The sequence below is a fragment of the Pieris rapae genome, chromosome 8 (assembly GCF_905147795.1).
Source record: "Pieris rapae chromosome 8, ilPieRapa1.1, whole genome shotgun sequence".
Taxonomy (NCBI): Eukaryota; Metazoa; Arthropoda; class Insecta; order Lepidoptera; family Pieridae; genus Pieris; species Pieris rapae.
The window spans coordinates 9,873,000-9,890,835 of NC_059516.1; the positions used below are offsets into that span (position 1 = coordinate 9,873,000).

Below are 17,836 nucleotides of genomic sequence, written 5' to 3' on the forward strand. Positions count from 1 at the left end.
ATAAAAGTTTGTAGAAAAGCGACACTAACAACAGAAAAAAGGAACGTTTTATTATAACACATTATCTAGTTAAAAAAGTTTATTAAAATATCATAAAAAATCCACGTTTTATAATCGGACCTTACACCTAATGTATCCTACTAAACACCATTAATACACTTGGGATAATTTCGTCTAGAAATAAAACAAACACTACACACATATAATTTTATTAAGGTAATAATTTGTTACAAACAATTAAAATGTACACTTAGATCAATTCCACATAACAAATCATTTAGCAATCGGCTTAACAGACGATTTGATTACTACTAGATAGAAACAGTCGATACCACATATATTCATTCATAAACGTAGTTCTGTCGTCATGAGGCAGATTAACCTTGTTTAGTAAGAAAGAGTATCATAGGGACAGAAAGTAAGGACTACAGTCGTCGATTCGTTCAGTCTTATTTCACTCTGCTCACCCGGAACAAGTGGCGCCCGGATATCCTCCATGAGAAATTTGATATGGCAAATTTGTAACAATAGCGAACGAGCAATGTATTCGAAATTTAAGATTAAAACAAATGAGTCTCATTGCGTCTCTTTCAATAACAGCGTAAACAATAGAGACGAAAGAGTAGATATTTAATTTGATATTGGCGTAGGAATTCGTGATACACACCGCTTGTCCCAAACGTGAGCGTTTGCTCCACACACACAGATATGTCTACAATAACATGATTTGTAGCCTTAGGCCACTAGTTAGGTCCATACGATATCATTGTTATAAATTTCTCTATAAAATATATCCAATGTTAGTAGTACATCTACTTATACAACAATAGTTTTCTATCAAGTTTTGATAGGTAAGAGGACAGCTTCACATTTTAGCATAGGACGAAATAACCCAAAATACACACTCGGAGGTACTAAGTTGATCGATAAATCAAGTTTCAACAAAATTATATAGAACGAAAGAGATCATAAGTATTTACTTTGTATTTAGTTTCGTATTGCAATTGAATTGTGTATCTTGGATATATCCATATTTAAGATTTGGTATTTGTGCCTTTACTCCGGGAGACTGGGTACGCGAACAATCGGTTGGATACCATACAATTTTGTTACTAAAGGTTACTTAATTGCAGTTTCATAGAAAATAAATCATATGCAGTATTTTGAACCCTGTGCGTATTGTTAAGTCTATAAGCTTTAAATATTTTCAAACGTAAAACAAAGAGTAGAGAAAATTGTAAGAGGAGGCAGTCAGTGGGGCATGTGAGATGAGGGGTGGTGGGAGATTGTGGGGTAGTCTCACTTGATGGAGCAGGTGAAGTGTGCGCGCAGCCGCCTGAGAGAGCTGGCACCGCTTGAAGCAGCCTGCATAAGAAATCATAGAGTTTTAATCTGTCTGAAGGATATTAACGTAATTTTGTATAGACTTCGTGCTACGAATTTCGTATCAATCTTGTAGTCAATATAAATCTGTCTACCAAAAATGGCAATGTGTTAAAATAAACTTAATGATGGGGCCTAGTAGCTGTAGCGTGCGTCTCTCATTTCTGAGGTCGTTCGCGCCCCTTCCAAATGAAATTATCTGATATCATATGTACGATGAAGGAAAACAACGTGGGGTAATCGGCTCGACACCCAAAAAGTCGACGGCGTATTTAAAGCTCAAGACGTTGATTAGATTGACAAATGATCATGAAATAAATACAGTAATCTGTGTCCCAGAACTAAAAAGGTTGTAGTTCTTTTTTTTTTTAATTATAAGATTACATCATGACTATTAAAAATTTTGTCATACTCGTGCGATATAACAGCATTCGCTAATAGATTTATTGAGTTACCTTAAGCGTGCACGCCGCCCCCTCAGGCTCGCCGATTGCGTTTTCGTTTTCAATGTCACCTGTTACAAAAAAATAAAATTATTATCAAACCTTTTTGGTTAAGAAAGGTACCTATTAAGTCACGTTTAAGGAAACCTCACTATTGTACGTGATTCTACCTTGGCCATATAGAGGTGGGGGCGGCGTCGGTGGTGAGTGCGCGCGCGCATTATCTAGCACGGGCGTAGAGGTGTAGTCATTGCCGTTATCGTCACGTGAAGCAGAGCTGCTTTCTGTGAGGTTGGGTGCACTTTCACTGGAGCGATCAGTGCGTCGTGACGAGTCCAGTTCCAGAGATGACCACGATGCGCCAGATCTCTCCCACTCTTCTCCTTCCTCGCTTTCTGCACTTTCTCCGGCTGGTCCACTTTCCCCACTCTCCCCGCCCTGTCCGCTACCCCCCGAGTCCCCAGCCTGCGAACAAATGTTGTCCTGGGAAACCCTGAATTAAACCTTCTTAACAGTGTTTAGGACTAAGCTTTTCTAATGAATCAAAGTTAAATTAAAGCTCAGATAGTAAAAGTTTTAACTAAAAAAATTACAAAGACCAAACAAAAAATATAACATCAATTACCTATTGTATTTATATTGGATAGTAACGTACATTTTTGAAATGCTGTGGAGAGATGGCTTCTTCGCTTGAACTCGTATCTCCTGCAACAAAAATCCAGATTAAAACCGTATGCAAAACGGAGGTAGAAAAGCTCCCCACCACCACTTAGACCCACCTCGGTGTGCATCCACCTTATGTTGTAGCAGCGGAAAGAAACCACGGGCGGTCGCGTTATGAGGCTCATACTGCAGTATAAGACGGCAATATTTGAGCGCTTCAGCGTATTGCCTTCGCATTATCGCCGACAGGAACTGTAAATGTTGACAGCACAGGTGTTAGTCTAAAACGCGCGATCTACGTAAAAAAATACTCTAACCTACCTCCGCTAAAAACTCGCTCGGTGCTGTGCTTCCCTCCGAGCACTCGGGGCTAGCCGAATGACGCGTTACTGCGTCCATACCGCGAGCGGGCAGCGTTACCACTAGACGACTATTGGGGCGGTCGGGCGACGCGAGGCGCGCGCTAAGCACGCGCAACGCGGCCCGTGACGCCGTGTCGAGCGCGTGAGGGGGACGCGGCGGTGAGGCCGGTCGTGGCCAAGCGGTGCGGGGATTAGCCGGAGGTGGCACAGGGCGGGGCGGACCCGGCCGGTACAGGCGTGAATTCGGCACTGGCCGCCGGAATACCCGCTTACGCCTCGCTCGTCTCGCCTGGCGTTCTGAATTTTTGCGTGGACCTGGGTATCTGTGTGCAATAAGTTTCAAGTTTTTTTTACCCAGCAATAATAATATAATATTGATTTGCACATTCTATACACAGTTCTTAAACGCAAAGAGAGAAAATAAAATAATACATAGAAACTGCATACAGCATACATGACACATACATTATCAATATCAACAATTAATAACACAAACTATAATCAATTATAATAAAAGTACCGACACTAGGTTACTAAATTGTATTTGGTTTGATAGCTATAAGTATAAGAGATTGCGTTTTATCTAGCTCAAGCTGATGGATCGCAAACTTCCAAAAGAAGGGCAACGTAGGTAACTACGATTGCCGAAAAAGGATATGACTTACAGCCTTGGGTTGGGAGTATAGGGTACAGTGGTAGGAGAACGCGGTGATCGACTCGCGATAGTGCGCCGACGCCGCGGAGCGCCCAAGTCAATCACATCTACGGCTGCAGCATCAGTTGCAGATCTAAGCACGAAAAAATCTCTGTGTTATCTATATCATTTACAGATTTTTTTATGAGTCAGACTACTTACTGATCTGGAGTAAGCTGCGCATCGCCAAGGGCGGAAGGCACAATGATCACTTCTTTGCAGGCACTTGCGGATCCCGCCCGCTGTTCACGACTGTTGACACAGAGAATAAGCTTTACATAACTTATGTTAAGCTTTATATACTTATGCTTTACACGCTTAACATATTTTGAAGATGTCAATTATGATCAAGATGTTTGTCAATCATACAGGTGTATTTTAATGTCTAAGAATCTATATTATTTTTAACACGATGATTTTAGTTTTCGTTTTATTCACAACAAGAATTTTCTTGGTTCAACCACAACACTGTTATGAAAATCTCGATCACCCTGGAGGTCCATAGTTGCACGGACTGTTGCATGTAGGTAAGTGTGTAGTACACCAACTGCGTAGAAAGCGAATCTGACCAAAACAAACGCACGTCATAATGTATTGATTCTCAGTTATAAGTGCAACACTTCCGGAAAATCAAGGAAGAGTATAAAGCAACTTTAATTATTATCTTTTATTTAGCAGAACACAACGTCACCACCACACTTACTCTATTCTAGATGCTGCTAGCTGGAGCTTCTAGATTACGATTATTCAGGCCTCACGCTTCGTTTTACACTTATTCTACGCATGCGTCGTCTATCACCTTGCAAACCCTAAAGTAGACCTCCTTACTGATTGCCAGCTGTATCACATTTAAATAAAAATGGAATTTTAGGATAACACATTTTTTAACTGTATTCATACTCAGGGCAAACAGATCGTATAAGATGATGGCAATTGTGCATCCCTAAACCCTGACCTAAAGTAAAGTTCTTTTCCGGTTGTATTTCTCAAACAATTGTAACGGAATCTGTTTTTTTATTTGTGAAACTATTAAGATACTTACGATTTCTTAATTTGTATTGGTTTAACTACCATTTTACAATATTTTTAATTTGGACAACACTGGAAACAATTTTTTTTGATTCCGGATAAAGGAGTTATTTCAATTTAATTTTCAAATATTTGAGATGACAGTCAAATAAAGTTTAGGTACTTCGTAGTACACATCATGTCATGTTCGGCTAGAAGGTTTTATTAAGAAAGAATATCTTTAAAAGTAATATTCCAAGATCCTATATTATACTAGTACCTACTTGGAGAATGAAGCGTCTAACCCTCAGATTCAGCTACAACTCACCGCAGTCTCTACTCTGAATCTTACCCTTAACAATATTATGGCTCCCGTACACCAAAAATATATTTGGTATACAATTTTTTATTGAAATCTCGCTGTTGGCCTGATGGGCTGTATTGGCGAGCATAGCTTTGCTGGAAATGTAAGTTATCCAAACTACAAATGTTATCACAGAATAACATTTAAATTGCATATACCGAAGACAACCCCGTGCCTGCTTCATTTTGATAAGAGAAGAAAATTTACTTCGTCGCTGACAGTAGTGGAACAAAGTCATTATAAAGCTGACAGTAGTAAAACAATAATATTAATATTATGTCAAAAACAACATGACAGCTGTTGCTTCCAATAACTAATCTGTCATCTGTGGCAGTTAGTCGCAGAAATGGCTGACTTACTGGTTGTACCATTTAAAAAATCTTCTGATGTTGATATCGTAAAACCACTTAAAAATTTGATCCAAGCTAATTACAATAACAAAAATGGCAGTGAAAATGTAGGAGATGCTATCATTGAACTTGGCCGACTTCGTACCAATGCTATATGGAAAGTTTTTGAGAAGTCTTCGCTCGATGTTCTTTACAGGTATTTACACTATTGTATGACTCACTAATGTGAGAATTGAAATATATAATGTAGCTATTATAATATCATTTTTAATTTTTATACAGTTACTATGACCAACTGGTGTCACTGGAAGGCAAAATCCCAGCACACGAAGTTCAAATTCCTTTTAAATGGAAAGATGCTTTCGACAAGGGTTCGATATTTGGTGGGCGAATGAGCCTTAGTAAGTAATTAACTAGTATTTAATCGTCGTAGAGTTCAAATATATAATTCAAAATGTTTAACTTTTATAACAATATGTATTTTTGTTTCAGCAATCAGTTCCATAGCATATGAGAAAATGTGTATTTTATTCAACATAGGCGCTATGCAGAGTTCTATTGCAGCTCAGCAACCTCTTGACACTGAGGAGTCTTTAAAACTAGCTGCTAAAATGCTTCAGCAGGCAGCTGGAGTCTTTGCCTACCTTAAGGGGAACATCATGATGGCTGTCCATCAAGAAACAACACCAGACCTTAACCCTGACACTCTGAATGCACTATCACAGCTCATGCTGGCTCAAGCACAGGAAGTAATAGCCTATAAGTGCATCCGTGATGAGATGAAGGAAAGTATGGTGGCAAAAGTGTGTGCCCAGTGTGATGAGTTATATACTGATGCACAGCGGTCTCTCCAGAAAGAAGGGGTCAAGGCTTTGTGGGAGCGAGACTGGATTGCTACAGTGAGTTTATTACTTGCTACATATAAGTATAGAAAGGTTTTCTGACTCAGTTTTACGTGCACTTGTGGTCATGTAAATAAATTCATTTTTTTACAATTCATAATGAAAAAAAATAAGTTCTATGATGTTAATCTAGCATTTTCATTTTAGGTGACAAATAAACAGTCAACATTTCGTGGGCTGACTCATTATTATCAGGCAAAGGTGTGTCATGAAAATAAATCTGTCGGAGAAGAGATTGCCCGATTACAGGTGAATTGTCAAAAGTAATATTACAATTATTTTGTATAAAACATTAACAATAGCAAGATCTGGTTTACTAAGATATTTTCTCACTGGTTATTTAAAAAAAAAATTATGCAGAAATAAGCTTGTTTTTGATAATTGCAATTTTGTAGAATTCTCATAATAAATGTGTGGGGGGCAGGTGGCGATCGATTTGTTGAAGAACAGCGGAAGCGGATGGGGCGGTGGACGAGTGGCGGATGTAGCGCGGGCTGCGACGCGAGGTCTGGCGGCGGCCACCCGCGACAACGACTTTATCTACCATGAACGTATACCTGAAGCTGCCGCACTGGAGCCTGTCCCGCGGGCATCTGTCGCCAAACCGCTCCCGCCGCCATCCCGCTGGGATTCCTCATCGCGAGACCTGTTCGCCGACCTGCTGCCGTTGTCCGTCCACACCGCGCTGCAAGCCAGCTCCACTCGCTGTGGAGAGATCGTCTACGCCGAGGTCGATAAGCTGCGAGACGCCACGCAGCTGCTCAATAGCATTCTCGCATCACTCAATCTGCCAGCCTGCATCGAGAGCGCCGCTCCCGGCTCGCTGCCGGAGTCAATTCGCGAGAAAGCTCGTGCGGTGCAGGAGCGAGGCGGCGTCACGGCCTTGAGCTCGCTTATGGCCGAATTGCCGGAGCTGCTGCAGCGGAACCGAGACATTTTGGGCGAAGCTGATCGTATGCTGCGGGAAGAGTCCGAGGCGGACGACGCCCTGCGCGCTCAGTTTGGATCGCGATGGTCTCGCACGCCATCCGAGCGGCTCACGGAGGCCTTTCGCGCCAACCGCGACAAATACACGCAGATCATCGACAACGCGGTGCGCGCCGACGCCATCGTGCAACAGAAGTTCCAGCAGCACCGCGAGGCCATGGAGTTGCTGAGCCGTGGGGGGGCGGCTCTCGATGCTGATGTTCCCGCTGCGCCGGCTTCCTCAGCCGCATCCGATGGAGAGCCGCTCGTTAAACTACGTACGCTTATGGACTCCGTAAGTACTTCGCGTGTCTCATGTAACGCCATATATACATAGAGATCTAATTAATCATATACATTTTTTTTTATAAAATTTGTTTTACAATGATTATTATTGTTATAAGTGAAATACAATTTTTTTTTATTTTAAATGTAATGTTATAATCCCCGATTTTTATTAAAATGGGTTACTTAGTTATCAATAGATGATTATGATGATGATGGATTTTTGCTGGAACTTTCTTTCTAAATTTTTAACGAATGCTGTTTAGGTTGAAGCATTGAAGGCGGAACGCGATGAGATCGAAAGCTTATTGAAGGACTCGACCGTTGACTTGCGTGACAAGTTCATAGCCGCTCTGGCGGAAGACGGAGCGTTGGATGAGCCGGCGATGTCGACAGCGGCCGTGGGTTCAGCGCTTGCGCCGCTGCAGCGTCGTGTCACAGAAACCCTGAAGACTCAGGAGCGGCTTGTGGCGGAGTTGCAGCAGGCACATTCGGCTCTGATGGACTCCCGCGGCGGCGCTAGCGGTCGGGACGCGGCTTTAGGCAAACTGTGCGCTGCGCACGATGCTTATCAGGAGTTGACTGGCAATCTGCAGGAGGGTGTCAAATTTTACAACGACCTTACACAGGTAACTCCAGCTCCAATATTTCCACTATTTAAAAATGACAAAACAAATTATTTTGTCCAAATAATATAATGGTGTGTGTTGTTAAGTGTTGATTTTTCATTAAATATGCATATTTCTTTCTGTACAGCTGCTCTTAGCTTTCCAAAACAAAGTGTCCGACTTCTGCTTCGCTCGTAAGACGGAGAAGGAAGAGTTGCTCAAGGATCTAACTCAAGAGGCGTCCCGTCCCGCCCAACGATCTGCCCCCGCGCCGCCCCAACATCATACTGATTCTGCCGTATCAGAGGTAATGGTGAAACCCCAAAATACATCTTTTACACATTGGAGACATTTTTTTTTTGAGGTATTCAAACCCACAACCGATTTAACATGAGGAAAAAGAAAGGACTAACTATGATAATATTTGTGACACATTGGTTTAACCTACACTTTTTCCTTATATGTGTAAATATATTATAAATAATAATAATAAATATAATAATAATATAATAAATGTGTATAATGTGTGATCAGCTTGCCAGCCAGTGGACTTTGACTTGTGTTTAAATTTATATGTATTAAATGTTAGGATAATCTGTATAGTGTATATTATGGAGTGTATAAATTAGCAAGCTGCACTAGATAACTAAATAATTATATCCTACTAGTATAGAACAGCCATGGGAGGTCAATGTTCAAATGAAATCTGAACAAAGTGTATTAAACAAAATATTTATTATTTGGGTTTGTTAACGTTCCAATCTGGTACAGATTTAATAAGAAAACTTTTTTATCTAAGGCTACATATCAAAATTAACTTTAAATTGTTCCAGCCGGCAGTTACAAAGAAAGAAGCACCTCCTCGGCCCCCTCCCCCCACACCCTCAGTCAGTACACTACCATACCCCGCCCAGCCTCAGGGCATGCCCCTCCCGTATGGTGCTCCAGCTGCGCCGTACCCAGTCTACGCCCCCATGCCGGCCATGTACAATCCCTACGCTACGCTACCCTACCCCCATCACATGAGAGCTGCGCCACCGCCACAGCAGTACCAGCCCTACCAATACCCGCCACCACCAGCTGGCTACCCGCACCCGCCATCTGCCGGATACAACCCCTACCCGCAGTAATCGGGGAAGATACTTTCAATTTATATAGAATGTTGAGTTGAAAATGTTAAATTTTATTGTGTTGAGTCGCTCACAAATGTTTTGAATCAATTAAAATTATTTTAAGATATTACTAGAATTAGGTGTGTTTAATCTGTGGTAGGTGCTACAACTGTTGAACAGTTTTAGCTATTTCTAATACAGGACTTTATGCCTCGGTAATATGGCTTTTGCATTATATGTATGTTATTCTTATTTGCATAATTTATAATAACTTTGAAATGAAAAATGAAACAATTCTGACAGTGTGTTTTGTAGCCAATCACCTAAGCATAGAATTGTAAAGGTGCTCTAACAATGCTATGGCAAGTACAAGTTTTACATCTAAATTGCATAATATGGGGCAGACATCTTACAGGTTACAGCAAATAAACAAGCAAACTTTTTAGTCTTAACGTTAGTCAAATATGACCCAAGTTCAGGCTTAATTTTATCTGGTATTAGTAACATTTATATTGACTAATACAAGCTTGAAATATTTTAATAAAACTTTTGCAAATAATTAATAAAATGGTTAATTTATAAATAATTATTATATAATGAATTATATTTTATATTCTTTTTGATTTTTTTATTGTATTCCTAAAACCCATAGGTATTTTTTTTACCATACTCTAAGCATGAGGCTGCATCCTTAAGAATAGTATGTTTATAATTGTATAATATTAAGGAGTTGATTCTCATAATGATTATAAGAAAAGTATTTTTACTAAAACTTTCCAATTACCTTAACTCTTCATAGTTCTATTTATAAGGGCTATAGTATTCATCTTTTATTTCAACCATCATATCACGTAATTTCCAAAGGAATGGAACAAGAAACCAAGAGGTTTCTTGTTCCATTCCAGGATCTTTGGTATAATAATTACAGTTGAGATATTTTATAATTTCTAATCTATATAAATTAAACTCCTCAGAATGGCTCTGCCTATATTCGTGAATTTTTTTATGCATATTGGTTAGGTCTGAGAATCAGCCAACATCTATGCATCCCCCAAATTTTACTCTAAAATTGGAACTAAACAATTCCTTTTCAAATAATACAGCATTGGTCACATTAACTATTTATTAAATAAACAATCTAAAGCTTGATTCACAGTATAATAAGAAAATCTTTAATACTTGGGAGCGGGGGAATGCTCCTTGCTGTAGTCTATGTTGGGTGAGTAGAACTGAAACAAATTTTTACATACTTTAATATTTTTCATTTCAGACTGATCCAATGTCAAAAATCTTTTTTTTATGCATTAGTTATTGTTGACAGAAAAATTCAGTAGAAATTAAATATTTATACCTTGTATTGCCTGTTTCTGTACTCTTCCCAGGGCTCTGGGTTGGTGCGCTTGTTCCATGAGACATCTGGATTACGTGTTGCCAGTCTCAGTGTATAGAACACTGATGCACCACATCCTAATCCCACACACACAAACAAGGGGATAAGCTAAAGGAAACAGAAAAAAAAATATTTAACAGTTAAATCAAAATGTATTTTTTTTCCCAGAACATAAATAACATAAATGAACTATGCATTAAAAGAATTATATAATATCTCAAATATACTTTGCATGGAGTGAAGTGTACAACAAACTCATTTGGCAATTCAAAATAAAATTTCTATACTATCATAACAATTTTTAGGTTTTTCCTCCTTAATAAATAAACTTCTCTCCCTTATACATAATACCTAGATTTGGCCTAGCATATGTATCGAGATTTCATAATTTCAAATCCAATACTTTTGACATACATACATGAAGATACATTGAGTGCTAAGACACATTTATGAATCAAACCCTATAACCTACTAGAGCTGTTACCCATGATAAAATAACAGTAATTTTCTGACCACCTATATTGTCTTACATATATCTTGTTGTAGTGTGTAATAAGATTATTCAAGACACAACATCATGGGCTTCTAATGATCATACCAAAGCTGTATCTATAGAAAATGTGGGTTGGATCTTATATTCAATACCTTGAATTTGATTATACTGAGTATGTAGGAGTCTCGGGGGACCTTGATTCGAAAACCTCTGTGAGATTTGGAGTAATTTATGCTGCTTGAGTTGTAATTTAAGCTAATTAATTTTTTTTTTCGATGTTTTGTGCAATATTAGAAATTTGTAAACAATCCACCAGAACAGTGTGTTAGTGTTACAGTGCAGATTATTCGTTAAAAAGCCGTTACTTTTTACATTTCTGTTGTTTTCTCGTCAATGTGCGTGCTTTTATTTGTTTTTTTTTAAACTTGGTGAATTTTGCTTGGTAAACGACCGGCTTATGTGGATGACTTTGAGGACGATGGGCCCAGTTAATGTTAGGTATTATATGTATGTTTTGGTTTATTTTTATTTTTCTACTGTTATAACTGTTTCTAGTACTTGAAATTGGTTGGGGGTGATAAGTATACCCTCCCCCGACCTCAAAATCGAGGTATTGAATTGTAAACCTTAACCGAAAATGTCTTTTAAAAATTATGTATTATATCTTTCAAGCAATTGTTTTAGATTGTTAAACTATGCAGATCTTCCAATTATATCTCCAGGTTCTGTCACATTACTTATTTAAATTAGAAAAATTTGGTAAGAAATGTTTTGAAAAGCAAAGAGATATACAATATATATCACAAACAAATAAAATATATCTTTAGCTATTATGCTGGTAAATCTTTTCTATATTTTATACTTTATGCACTGGTAGACAAAAATAATCATTATATCTTATCAGTATTGCAGAATTAATGTTTTATTAAGTTTTTTTTTAAAGTAACATCGTTATTTTAATTTACAAAATAAATGGAATAAGAGTAATCCAGATATAGCAAAGACTTTCGTTACACTATAAAATTGCATAGTATTTTGTTACTAAATCTCAAAATGATAACAATAGAAAAGAGAGGTTAGTTATGTAATTCTTCAGTCAATATTAAAAACAATTACTCACAGCCTTGTGTTTCTTCAAACTTTGAAAGCTTAATCCCTGCATTTTGAAATATTGTACTGCAACTTTAGTTCAATGTAGTTTACCAGAGCTTGAGAGAAACTGCGCATATAGCAAGAAATGAAAAACGTATTACAAAAAAAGTATTGATTTATGATTAATAATGACTGACATGACAACTGACACCTAAACTTACAACCTCACAGATTTACTTTAAAACTTACAACGTCAACCAACAGTTCCCACAGATTGCCTCAACTTCATACCTTTTAAAATATTGTCTACGTTATCTTAATATATATATTTCTTGTGTGCGTGTGTATGTGACTGAACTCCTCCTAAACGACTGGACCGATTTAGACGAAATTTTTTGTGTGTGTTCAAGGGGATCTGGGAATGGTTTAGATTCACAATTTTGTCCGCTGGACAATGTTTTCTAATTAATTTTCAATTTATTAGTTGTTGTTGATTTTGGAATGTTTTACATTGGATCCGACAGACGGCGCTACCATCGCAGTGTCAAATTTTAAGTAGTATTCGAATTTTAATTTTAGTCCGTCCCGAAATTTAAAAAAAGTTTTGTTATCATTGTGTTATATCGTGTGTGACCATGTGCTGGATCGTTAGATATTGTCATAACATTTGAATAATAATTTTCATCAAAATGGCTTATTAAAAATTGAAATTTTGAAATTAAAGACGTGTAGACAGGACAACGTCTGTCGGATCCGCTAGTTTAGTATAAATTTTCTTGCGTAGTAGTAGGGGAGCCGATTATCTAGAGGGTTTATCTAGGGATTAATTGATCTGACAAAAAAAAACATTAGAAAAACGGTACACCCTAAAGGCCATCCCTGCAATTACATTCCTGGGCGCTTAAATTTGTACTTATGAGCTCGCTGAGTTCAAAGAAATAATATTTCTATGCATTTGAGCTCTCCCAGCTCGAAAGTCTGATAGAAGTTTCATAGAACACTATTTTTGAAATTTTCAAACCCCAATAACTTTTGAATGGATCAAGCAATTTTCCCGCGGTTGACGGTGATCGACGCATTTTTTAAGCTCTAATTATTTAATTTCCGATATTTACGATAATCCGATATGAAATGTCGAAGTTATGTGAAAGAAACACTTTTTTCAGTTTTCTTTCGTTCACGATATCTCTCGAACGAATCAACCGATTTTGACCAGTTTGGTGGCGATCGACGTCATTTTTCAAGCTTTAAGTTGGATTAGTTTTGAAGTTGATAGATAAAGTCGTTTAAAAGTTATTAAAAAAAACACTTTCAAAAAAACTAATTGTTATTTTTTTGAGATTTTTCAAAATTTCTCACAATCTATCGGTCCGAATCGGTTCAAATTCACATGATATCTAATTTTGAGGGAAATGCGGAGAAGGAAATGTAGGCATCACGCAGCTGCACGCGTTTATCGCACGAACTTTATCGACGAAATTTTGTTATTTCGGCTGCGGAAATCGTCAGATTATATATTTTTCAATTTTCTTCAATTCCATTTAAAATAAAAAAAAATTTAGCTACGCTCGAGAATGTCAAGATGACGTTTTTTTTACAACTTTGCTGCCCTCCCCTTTCTTTACGTCACTCTCAAATTGTCAGATTAGTGGAATATACACTTTTTAGGATGTAATTAACTTACCTTAATCTGACGCGCCCGAGAATTTCTGATGATCAATTTTTTTTTACTAATATGATCCTGTATCCTTCACGGGCGGCCTTATATATGGGCCTCATGTTTGGTGGAGATACTTAACCGGGTACAAGGTATCCCTCTGTATATTAATCTGCTGCGCTTTAGTAAATCCCGAAATCCCCGCTTGGGCTCCCCTACTATAGGTGCTTATTTTTGGGGTACTTTTTTGTGTCATTTCGTTTGTGCCGGATGGTTGTCATTAGTCATTGTTCCGTTTATGTATGAATAACGTAAAGGAAGATTAGAAGTAAATAAAAAAATACACTTCGAATTAATAATCTCCCCTAGGTTTTGTTTCGACCTAGATATTATGTAATAGATGTAATACAAAGCGCGGAGTTTTCACGCCTGTACAATTTTTTTTATATAGTAAAAAGTCAGAGTAAATACTCATTATTTTGTTCTCTCTTACTCTTCTTTTTAAATAATTATTATTTTATTATTATTGGATTTTAATTATAGGGATCTATTACAATTGAATGTGTTGTTTCAATAAGAGAATGTTTGGCTCATAGAATATTTATATATCATGTTGTTTTTTGTTGTTCTTGTTAAATCACCGAAATTATATCATTAATCCTTTAAGATCACAATAAATTTGCTCTTATTGACACTAAAATCTTCAATTAATTGATCAAAACTAACATCAAACGTAAAGCTTAGAATGTATTATTTTAACAGTTTCAACACTTTAATAATATTTATTTTAAAAAAAACTTCATTCATAAAAAAATAAACTCGCTGTATAATTAAGTTATGGATAGATAGTATATATTATGGTTTCGACTATAGTCGAAACATGGGACTTTAAAATTACAGATGAGATCTTTCCGATTCTAAAATACAACAGAACTGAATAGGAAAAAAAATCGTCAGCATATTACCACAAAGTCAAATGAACATAAATGTGACTTAAATTGGCTGGACGCCTCTTATTTTTTCAGGTTTCTTTCCTGACTAAATATTAATATACCTTTGATCACCAACATTGTAATTTGTAACATATATTTTAGTCTTTGGTTCAGGGCTAAACTCTGGTCTCTGAACTCTAGTGTAGTGACTAGTGAGTAGTCTGTGAACTACTAAGTACTTGTGGTTTTCTTTTATTTTAATATCTCGAAATCTCAAATCACACGAAAAACTAAATATAAATTATATGAAACAGTAAATACTTATTAAACAAGTATCAAAACCATTGGTGCTATTTATAGTGTATTAAGTGAACGTACATGTATAATCATTAAACTACGGGGTTTAAAAATATTAAGGAACATAATGAGTTTTTTATTGTAAGTATATATTTATTTCAAAAACTTCATATATCTTAACTCTAGGTAATTTTTACCTTAAAATGATCGAAACTATGAAACATTAATCCTCTATTCTTTATCACGATTAAATTACGGATTTTACATGACCTTTAATGTTTTCGTTTCAGCGGTAGTCGGTCTAATAAGACATTTAAACCCAAAAAGAACATACCCGAGGGCACACACCAATATGACCTAATGCGACACGCAGCCGCGACACTAGGGTCTGGTAATTTGCGGCTAGCTGTTATGCTCCCAGAAGGCGAGGACCTCAATGAGTGGGTCGCAGTAAACAGTGAGATATATTACGTCTCATATATTACACACAAATATTACTTTAAATCTTACCTACCTAATATTAATTACACCAATGTTCCTTTTCATTGATTTTATATGTGTCATGTGTGACAATAGTAATAGGAAATGTGAAACAGGAAACTGGTATTGATTAATGCTTCCATAAAATGTGTAGGTACAAATCAAGTAGAATGCTGATTGCATTGTGAAACAAATATAGCCTCTTGACTGACTATTACTATTTACTACCCATTTGTATTATTTTCATACATGTATCAGTACATTTCAAATAATTCAGTAATGTCTTAAGTATTAGTTTATTTCTACCTATGGTATATTCCTAAAATATAAAAGAATGTTAAATTATCTGCCAACACATGTACATATAATATTGTTACAGCTGTGGATTTTTTTAATCAAATAAATATGCTATATGGAACAATAACGGAGTTCTGTACTGAAGAATCATGTGCAGTAATGTCAGCGGGGCCTAAATATGAATACCATTGGGCAGATGGTCACACTGTGAAAAAGCCTATCAAGTGTTCTGCACCTAAATACATTGACTACCTTATGACATGGGCACAAGATCAACTTGATGATGAAACATTGTTCCCATCTAAAATAGGTAATCCATAATATTAGAGATGCAGCTAATGCAGCATTGTATCATTCATATCTCTTTTTATTGACATTAAACATAGCAAGAGGAATTATTAATTGTATCTAGTTCTTTCAACTGATATCTTTAATATGTTATAATCTATGTTTTTGAATAAGAAATTGGTGTATTTGTTACTAACAATTAATAAGCAAATTATTAATATCTGTTATGTGTATTTTATGTTGATTGCAAGTTTTTTCACAGGTGTGCCATTTCCTAAGAACTTTCTATCAATGGCCAAAACGATCCTGAAACGTTTGTTTCGCGTTTACGCCCATATCTACCACCAGCACTTTCCACAAGTTGTGCAGCTAGGTGAAGAGGCTCACCTTAACACTTCATTTAAGCACTTTATTTTCTTTGTTCAGGTGAGGAGTTTACACTTCTTATAATGTGATTAACTATTGAGTAGGGCTCCTAATCTTTTATATATTGGACTTACCTGGTTAACCATATTATCTATAAAAAAACTGTACAAGTCATATAAACTATGGTATATAAGGTATACTTGTCTTGTAATATTTTATTTTTATTTAATAGATCTAAGGGATCTCTTTCATGCAATCAGGACCTGAGAAACTACCATAAACAAAATAAATCATATAATACATAATATAGAAAATAACAATAAAAACAAGATTCATGAATTACAGTTTAAAAACTGGTTAGACTGAAACTAATATAAATATTTCAGTTTCCATAACAAAAATACAACAAATTTTAACATTCACAGGAATTTAATCTGATTGAGCGGCGAGAGCTGGCACCCCTGCAGGAACTCATTGAAAAGCTTACGGCCAAGGACACTCGATGAACCTCCGAAGGGCACCAAATCATCAACATAACACCACCATTTGTAACACACTTAGCAACGAAGTATTTTTGTCACATAATTATAAATATTTTTTACATTATTAATTTCATGAGAGTTGCACTAAATAGCTAGTTTGTCATTGTGGTGTAAATGACGAATGAGGGATCTGGATTTACAAGTACTGTGCAATATGTTGTTACAGAGTAGCAAACACTGTAATTAAATTTGAGATAATCATTATTCAATTCTTAGGAGTATGTGACAAATTTTCGACCAAAATGATCTGATGACTAATTTTTGTTGTGTAAAATAAGATTAGAACTAATTTTATATTTTTACATACACATGGAGTATTTATGTACCATATGTAAAAAAACAGCAGTTTTGTATAAAGGGATGGCTACAATCTATGTATAAAGTTATTGAATAATCATTATTACTGTACAAGTTTCAATGAATATGACAGAATGACACAGCCTTGTCTGACTAGATTAGAAATAGAATCCTATTTATATTGAAAGATGATTTAGATTTGATACACATAATAAATGTAAGACTATATGAATTACTAGGCATAGTCCAATAACATGTCTTAACTAAAATACTCAAATATGAATTAATGATTTGTGTAATCAAATCAGAATCAGCTATTAAGTACTGCTGAATTTGACAGTTCTGTATGTGAAATTTGAATATTAATTAGCTGAAATTGGCAAACACAAAAGGAGACATTACAGATTCTAGTTTACTAATGATACTATAATTAATGGATTTAATTGCTTGTAAAAGAGGACCTTTAAATCACATACATTAAACAAGGCCTAGGCCTCTTTCAAGAATGGGATTTGGAATCTGTAAAGGGTCCTACATCCCCAATTAAATAACTAGACCCATTACA

General features: G+C 36.4%; 4 protein-coding genes across 4 annotated transcripts; 2 read left to right on the plus strand and 2 right to left on the minus strand.

Moving 5' to 3' along the window:
• Nucleotides 1-193: 193 nt before the first annotated feature.
• On the minus strand, nucleotides 194-5,130 carry LOC111003129. Its single transcript, XM_022273496.2, has 9 exons — nucleotides 4,588-5,130; nucleotides 3,708-3,797; nucleotides 3,517-3,639; nucleotides 2,811-3,174; nucleotides 2,606-2,741; nucleotides 2,482-2,531; nucleotides 1,997-2,291; nucleotides 1,839-1,897; nucleotides 194-1,365 (listed from the first exon to the last, which is right to left on the minus strand). The coding sequence occupies exons 1-9, from the start codon at nucleotides 4,617-4,619 to the stop codon at nucleotides 1,300-1,302; spliced, it is 1,215 nt and encodes a 404-aa protein (XP_022129188.2). The 5' UTR covers nucleotides 4,620-5,130; the 3' UTR covers nucleotides 194-1,299.
• A 101-nt stretch (nucleotides 5,131-5,231) lies between these two features.
• LOC111003121 (programmed cell death 6-interacting protein) lies at nucleotides 5,232-9,758 on the plus strand. Its single transcript, XM_022273484.2, has 8 exons — nucleotides 5,232-5,463; nucleotides 5,550-5,668; nucleotides 5,760-6,166; nucleotides 6,317-6,418; nucleotides 6,594-7,430; nucleotides 7,687-8,049; nucleotides 8,177-8,335; nucleotides 8,862-9,758. The coding sequence occupies exons 1-8, from the start codon at nucleotides 5,264-5,266 to the stop codon at nucleotides 9,156-9,158; spliced, it is 2,484 nt and encodes an 827-aa protein (XP_022129176.1). The 5' UTR covers nucleotides 5,232-5,263; the 3' UTR covers nucleotides 9,159-9,758.
• A 491-nt stretch (nucleotides 9,759-10,249) lies between these two features.
• On the minus strand, nucleotides 10,250-12,311 carry LOC111003122 (cytochrome c oxidase subunit NDUFA4). The gene is made up of 3 exons (XM_022273485.2): nucleotides 12,144-12,311; nucleotides 10,492-10,638; nucleotides 10,250-10,369 (listed from the first exon to the last, which is right to left on the minus strand). The coding sequence occupies exons 1-3, from the start codon at nucleotides 12,183-12,185 to the stop codon at nucleotides 10,313-10,315; spliced, it is 246 nt and encodes an 81-aa protein (XP_022129177.1). The 5' UTR covers nucleotides 12,186-12,311; the 3' UTR covers nucleotides 10,250-10,312.
• A 2,585-nt stretch (nucleotides 12,312-14,896) lies between these two features.
• LOC111003120 (MOB kinase activator-like 1) lies at nucleotides 14,897-17,604 on the plus strand. The gene is made up of 5 exons (XM_022273483.2): nucleotides 14,897-15,142; nucleotides 15,292-15,458; nucleotides 15,861-16,088; nucleotides 16,329-16,492; nucleotides 16,858-17,604. Exons 1-5 carry the CDS (start codon nucleotides 15,129-15,131, stop codon nucleotides 16,936-16,938), a joined length of 654 nt encoding a protein of 217 aa, XP_022129175.1. The 5' UTR covers nucleotides 14,897-15,128; the 3' UTR covers nucleotides 16,939-17,604.
• The last annotated feature ends 232 nt before the right edge of the window (nucleotides 17,605-17,836 follow it).